Source organism: Trichechus manatus, unplaced genomic scaffold (genome assembly GCF_000243295.1).
Source record: "Trichechus manatus latirostris isolate Lorelei unplaced genomic scaffold, TriManLat1.0 scaffold00073, whole genome shotgun sequence".
Lineage (NCBI taxonomy): Eukaryota > Metazoa > Chordata > Mammalia > Sirenia > Trichechidae > Trichechus > Trichechus manatus.
This window is the reverse complement of record NW_004444009.1, coordinates 2,418,763-2,425,783: the sequence shown is the minus strand read 5'-3', so window position 1 is coordinate 2,425,783 and position 7,021 is coordinate 2,418,763. Positions and strand designations below refer to the sequence as shown.

The 7,021-nt window shown below is 45.8% G+C and overlaps 1 protein-coding gene across 1 annotated transcript in view; it reads right to left on the bottom strand.

The window, feature by feature from the left end:
• The window catches only part of LOC101357386 (myomegalin), an 83,003-nt gene that overhangs the window by 20,310 nt on the left and 55,672 nt on the right, over nt 1–7,021 (bottom strand). Inside the window, exons 23-27 of the mRNA XM_023734858.1 lie at nt 6,350–6,878; nt 5,360–5,595; nt 4,235–4,286; nt 3,106–3,329; nt 2,358–2,510 (exon numbers count right to left, since the gene is read on the bottom strand). Of these exons, the coding sequence (XP_023590626.1) occupies nt 2,358–2,510; nt 3,106–3,329; nt 4,235–4,286; nt 5,360–5,595; nt 6,350–6,878 (1,194 nt within the window). The remainder of the gene's footprint in view (nt 1–2,357; nt 2,511–3,105; nt 3,330–4,234; nt 4,287–5,359; nt 5,596–6,349; nt 6,879–7,021) is intronic.

The window sequence follows — 7,021 nt, the reverse complement described above, 5'->3', positions numbered from 1 at the left end:
CTGGTATTCTCTGCTTTCAGCCAAGATCCATCTGAGATCAGCAATGATATCCTTTGTTTCACATCCTCCTCTGAATCTGGCTTTAATTTCTGGCAGTTCCCTTTTGATATATGGCTACAACTCTTTTTTAATTATCTTCAGCAAAAGTTTACTTGCATGTGATACTAATGATATTGTTCGATAATTTCTGAGCACCCAGCATATAATAAGTCATGCATAATAAATATTAAGTAGTGGAAAAATTGATGCATTTGAATTATGGTGTTGGCGGAGAATATTGAATATATCACAGACTGCCAGAAGAATAAACAAAACTATCTTGGAAGAAGGACAGCCAGAATGCTCCTTACAAGTTAAGATGACAAGACTTCTTTTCACATACTTTGGACATGTTATCAGGTGACACCAGTCCCTGGAGAAGGACATCATGCTTGCAAAGTAGAGGGTCAGCAAAAAGGAAGAAGACCCTCAACAAGATGGACCGACTCAGTGGCTGCAACAGTGGGCTCAAACATAGCAACGAGTGTAAGGATGGCGCAGGACCGGGTAGTGTTTCGTCCTGTTTTACATAGGGTCACTATGAGTGAGAACTGACTTGATGGCACCTAACAACAACAGCAAGAGTCTTTACAGGAGGAGATTACTGGGTCTCTCTCCTGTGAAGCTGCTGGGTTTGCTTGTTGGTCCAATTCTGAGGATTTTTGTTTTCTTTATGTTGCGGTGTGATCCATACTGAAGACTGTAGTCTTTGATCTTCATCAGTAAGTGCTTCAAATCCTCTTCGTTCTCAGCAAGCAAGGCTGTGTCATCTGCATATCACAGGTTGTTAATGAGTCTTCCCCCAATCCTGATGCTGCATTCTTCTTCATACAGTCCAACTTCTCAGATTATTTGCTCAGCATACCGATTGAATAAGTATGGTGAAAGAATTCAACCCTGACACACACCTTTCCTGATTTTAAACCACGCAGTATCCCCTTGTTCTGTTCAAACAACTGCCTCTTGGCCTATGTACAGCCTAGAAATTACAGCCTAGAAAACCCTACGGGGAAGTTCTACTCTGTCACATGAGGTCACTATGAGTCAAAAATTGACTTGACGGCACCTAACAACAACAATGACCTTCTGCTCCGTTTGACCCCAAAGCACTCATGCAGATGTCTACAGCTCTGGACAAACAGCTTTTCCCCATGATTTCCTGGTTCAGCCTCTACCCACTCTGGCCCAGAATCTTTGATCCCTGGCTCAGAAAGAGACGGGACACATCTCTTCTGTAAGGTTTTGGTTGACTGGTGCCTAGGAGACCTGGGGGTAGCAGAGGGAAAGCACTGTGCTTTCTAAGAGCACCTCTACTCAAGTCACACCTCACCACCAGCCACACTGAAGGCAGCCAGACAGCTTCAGTAGGAGTGAGGAGGTGAGACAAAGTGTGCCCTCCTCTGATAGTCCCAGGGCAGAGCTGGGACTGAACAGTGTACCCCCTGGCAACCAAGCGGAGGCACGTCCATGAAGTACTCCCTCTACTGGCCCCAGGGTATGCCTCACGTACATATTAAGGGCTGCTCATCCATTCATAAAACCAGGCATAATAATACCATGTGAAAAGAATCCTGTTTCTTCAGGAAAGAATAAGATTTTATACTGGGCATAAGTGGCAGCAAGAGAGAATGAAGGAAAAAGAACTGGAACAGAAAGGCTGAGGATCCAAGGGGTTCAGATGGGGTCACCCCCATCCCTGCTTGGTCCCTGCAGTTCTGGCTACAGAGGGCAGTGGGCAGAGCCTGAGCTTTCAAACCCGGCCAACTTTGGGAAACGTGAGTACCACTCACGAGCTGGTTATCGTGCGTTACAGGATGTTGTTGAGCTTCAGCATCCTCAGCTCTGAAATAAGTACCACCACCTACTTCAGGGCTCACTGCCATCACTGTGCAGATGAAATGGGGTAACCTTGGTGTAGGGCTTGGTAACAAACAGGTGATTGGCAGAGGGGAATTTCTTTTTGCTCCTTGGCTGCTGTCATTCTAGGAGAAACATTTTACCTCTTTTCTTCCCGGGGTGAAATGGAGAAAGGAATGAAAATGTTTATTTTACAATGATTAGACAAAAAGCTATAAATAAATAAAAATGAAATGGTTAGTCAAACACTGGCCAGAATTGGTATAGGGGTCATAGCCTACTATGAATTACTTATTTTCTAGAAAATCAGACACGCTTAAGGAATTAGTATAGCCTCTTGATTTTATCTAGGATTTAATGCATATGGGCCCCTGGCAGTACAAATGTTTGCCCCTGAAGGAAATTAAACAGTCAGCTGAGGGAGAGGAGATGGAGCTACTACTTCATGGGCTGCTGCATACCTGGATGCGCCTGGTTGGCCTCCTTGGGGGGATTCTGGGGAGTTGGCAAGCTGATGGGGTTGCTGCTGGATTCGGCCTTAGCCTCCTGAGATGCACTGGTTGATGATGGTTTAGAAGACATTACAGCAGAATGACTCGAATGATGGATGGAATCTATAAACCCATGAATGAAAGAAAATGTTCGGTCTTCCTTGGAGAACAGGAATCCTGGCCTTATATTTAACCAGGGTTATCAGGGCTAGCAGCGTTCATTTCCTCGCTTTCCTCAGGGGTGAGGCAAGCCACCTTAGGGTGATAGTGGGGCTAGGAGCCATGGAACCATGAAAATGGTACCTCTAAAAATATCAGGCAAGACTGGCAGCATCTGTGGACACCCACAGATGTTCAGGGGACACTGCTCAGGAACTGCAATTAGCAAGATCACCACAGAGAGGTGAGATGTCCCATTTTAAAGGAAGAGGTCTAGCAGACAGACACTGTGCACATGAGGCAGAGGTTAAAATGATTAGCCACTCTCCCCACTATGTCTTGCCTTGGGTCCAACAGCATGTGCCAGTAGAGGGTGGCAGAGGTGACTTCTAGAGTCGGGAAGAGAGCAAAGATTCCTGAACCACTGAGGCCTGTGCTTGGCACTTGGTTCCAGAGCCATGTTTAGCATGATGCACACCCAGATGGATCTATAATGCCTGGTTACAGAGGTTTCCCCTTACCCTAGGAAAAGGTGGTATCACTCAGAAAGTGCAGCTACCTGAGTGACTAGGGAAAGCTTTCTTCTCTTCACAGTGTGTATACTCGCTGGCTGTGTCCATGTCAGAACAGGCTTCCAGCTCATCAGACAGAAAGGACATGCTGCTGGGAGAGCGGTGGGAGTCAGATAAGGCCTGGCTGCTGGAGGGGGTTGGGAACCTGGCATCCAGTTTGGCTTGCAGGACTTCAATCACTTTCTCCTTCTCCTGCAGCTCCCTGCTGAGCCTGGTGGGGTGAGGGAGGACAATAGATGAGATCAAGGCCACCTGGACCAGCTAGTCCTGATGAAGGCTCATGGGAAAAGCTACATAAGCCAGATGACCACAGATAGTTTGAGAAGTACTATGTGGTCTAAGGTACACTCATGACACAGAGGCTCAAACTGTAGGCTGCAACTAACTCTGAGCCCATATTTTATTGACCATTATATGTAGTGAGTCATGGAACACTGGCTTCTGAGGCAATGTAGCTTCTCAGACATCTGCAACTCTAGGCCTCTTTCACTAGGTACTATAATCTGATTCTCTTTTTTTCCCAAGGAAATGGGGTGGCTGTTAAACTAGTTTTCAACCAATTTGGAGCAGGCCAACCTTACAAAAAGCTCACCCTGGGCTTTAAACACACAGGAGGAAAACAGGAGACCCCTGAGGATGCTGAGGACTCCTAAAATCTTCCTAGTATCTTTAAAAGATCTATTATGAATTCAGAAACCCTGGTAGCATAATGGTTAAGAGCTATGGCTGCTAACCAAGAGGTTGGCAGTTCAAATCTACCAGGCATTCCTTGGAAACCCTATGGGGGCAGTTCTACCCTGTCCTTTAGGGTCACTATGAGTAGGAATCAACTCAATGGCAATGGGTTTGGTTTGGTTTTTTATTATGAATTCACTTTTAGGCCAGACTGACTCTTAGCTGCTATATCTGGAGAATTAATGTACAAATGGAAATCAACAGAATCACATCAAAAGAGACTAAAGAACTCACTTAAACCAACATTAAGGTGTTGAATAAATAAGTGAATTCATTGCAATCAGCACTGAATTCCTTTTTTTCACCAAATTGGGAAGTTGCAATCACCCTTGACCGCATGAGCCTTGCTCCTAATTTCTTTGAGATCGTATTATGAATTACCTGAGGGCCAGTGGCTCAAGTCCTACTTGATTCTTCTCACTTTTATGATCCTCTGCAAACCAAATTCAGAGACAAACAGTAAGAAATTAAACAGGTCTTGCATCAAACAGTACAAACATACGGTCTTATCCCGTCAAAGAAAAGTGATTATTTTATGTGTGCATCCAGGATACTCTGGGAGAATTGCTCTGGGAGGTATCGGGTTGTGTCTTGAGAGAAGTGGCATGGCAGGCTTTTCTGAGCTCACCGGGCAGACCTTCCCATACCCGGTGATCACCATCTTGACTTCCTCTGCCTTGAATCAGGACAAAAAGGTTAAAACATCCTTTGACCCAATGATCATAAGGCCCTTGCCCAGCTGCCCTCTGGAACACTCTAGCCCCCAAGTCCTACCACTAGGCTGATTCCCAGCTGCACCGCTGTGTGTCCCAGCACGGCTTTAATGTAGAACCTACTGCTGTCTCTGAGGAGATGAGAACCTACCCTGTTACATCTCTGCTCCTGCCACCTGGAGATGGAATATCTGGCCCTCAAATGTGATCCTGCTGAACTCTCTGGGATGCTCTCAGGAAATTCCCATAATAAAGGACTCCAATAATAACCAACATTCCTAGCCCTGGTACTACTACACTCAGTACCTAAACCATGTCCAAAAGAACATGGTGCTTATCCATGCTGAAGTATATTCATGTGTAATACCATGTAATAAACAAGGACTTTTGCAACAAATGAAGAAACAAAGACACGAAAAGGATAAATCCAAATGATAACATCCAGGTTGTAGTTTGGGTCTTGCAATTCTTAGTTCAGGTCTCTTTTCATACAATAAGCTCCTCCTGTCTTATCCCTTTTCCTTTCCCTTAGCACTGGATGGATGCTGCCTCCTTCCTCAAAGCTCATATTCTATGACTGGTGAAGTTTCTATAGTTGTAATCATGGCATCTCCAACCCTGTGTGTTCTACCTTGATGCTCCCTACCAGCCAGTCCTGAGCCTGGAATAGACTCCAGGAGAGAAACTAGAAACAAGATCCTGGGTGAAAAAGCTGTTTGTGGACCTGTGATGAACACCTGTGCCTGGGACTGTGGCAGTGATGGAGTACTCCAAACACCTGTGGCCAACTTACTGGTGCTGAGTTTGCTGGTGAGCTTCTCTGCCAGCTGGCTTCCCTGGGCAAGTAGCTCCCGAAAGCTCTGCCCCAGGTAGTAGTCAATGTCATTACTCCTTAGGAGGTCTTCGAAAGATTTTATTGCATCTTTCACATGCTGGGTGAGAAGGTAACAGATACCCCTCGCTTCTCGTATTTTCTGCCGTAGGTAAGATAGTTCTCGGGCTTGATCCTGAATCAGGGAATTATATTTCCTAATGTAGGAAAGATGAGAAAAGACTCAGAATGGAAAAGAGCAAATGATAAGTTACAGGGGCTTCTGCAGAGATTTCTGTGAGAAGATCTCCAAAGAACTCCCCAAGCTGAACATTAGCACATAAGCTATAAAAGCTAAGTAAGAGTAAAGTCTGTTCTGAGAAAGTATTGCATCAAACAATTTTCAATATGTTAGTCATATGTCCAAAAACAAATCATAAATTCTGTGAGGGTAAAGACAGTGACATATTTTATATCCCTTACAGCACCAGTATAGTGCTTGAGTGACATCACCTAGACATGTAAGCTCCCTCCCTCCACTTTCCCCCTCTCTCTTGGGAGTTCCCTTGCCCTCTACTCCTTCTTGTAGCTGCCTGTATTGCTTACCTTTGGAGGGTCACCTTCTGCAGGGTACTGCCCCCCACATGCAAACTGGCAATGTGTCATCAAAAAAAAAAAAAAAAAAAAAAAAAACCCACTGCCATCGAATCAATTCCAACTCCTAGCCACCCTATGTAGGGGTTTCAAGGCTGTAATCTTTACGGAAGCAGACTGCCACATCTTTCTTCCATAGAGCAGCTGGTGGGTTCGAACTGCCGACCTTCTAGTTGGCAGCCAAGTACTTAACCACTGTGGCACCAGGGCTCCTTCATCAGTGTGTCAGACCCAATAAATTGCTTGTTGTACAACACTGCCGTCTCGTGGTCATATCTTTTTCCTTGACAAGCCCAGACTGAAACACATTACACTTACCCAGGCCATGAAGCTGACCTCAGCTCCTCTGCCAGCTTCCCCTCCAGTCCAGTTTTCGGGAGCTGGGCCTCCAGTTGTGACACTCTCTGGATGAGACTCTCTAGATCCTTTTTGGCCTGAAGCCCTGGGGGGTAGAAAGCTCCAGTGCCATCAGACAGCCACCCTTCATCTTCATCAGTGGATCTATGAGGTGAAGACCCCTCCAGGGTGCCGAAGGCCTTCAGCTTTTGGGGTCTTTCCAGACTAGATGAATAATCACTTGTAACCGAGAGGGATCGTACCCGGCTCTTGAGGTTTTGAATGACCTTGCTGGCATTCAGCAGCTGGGCCTTTAGATCTTTGATGTCCTTCTGTAGGACAGAGATGTCTTCTGACTGTCCATATGCCTGGAACTCCTTCTGCTTCCCTAGCTGCCTCTCCAGGGGCTTCTTCCTGGGGGGACTCGTTAGTGCCAAGCCCAGGCGCTCCTGCTCAGAACTCAATCCCTCCATCAGGACTGTTTGCCTGAGGCTGCCATGTTCTTCACACTCTGAGAAAAGACAGAAATATCTTCTTCAATAAAAGCCAGGTGTGCTGCTGAAGCCATTCCCTTCACGGAGGAGGCAGGTTTAGTCATGAGGATAATTATCAGTAGAGCAAGAGTTGAAACAGTGTTTTATTCAGCTCCAGCAC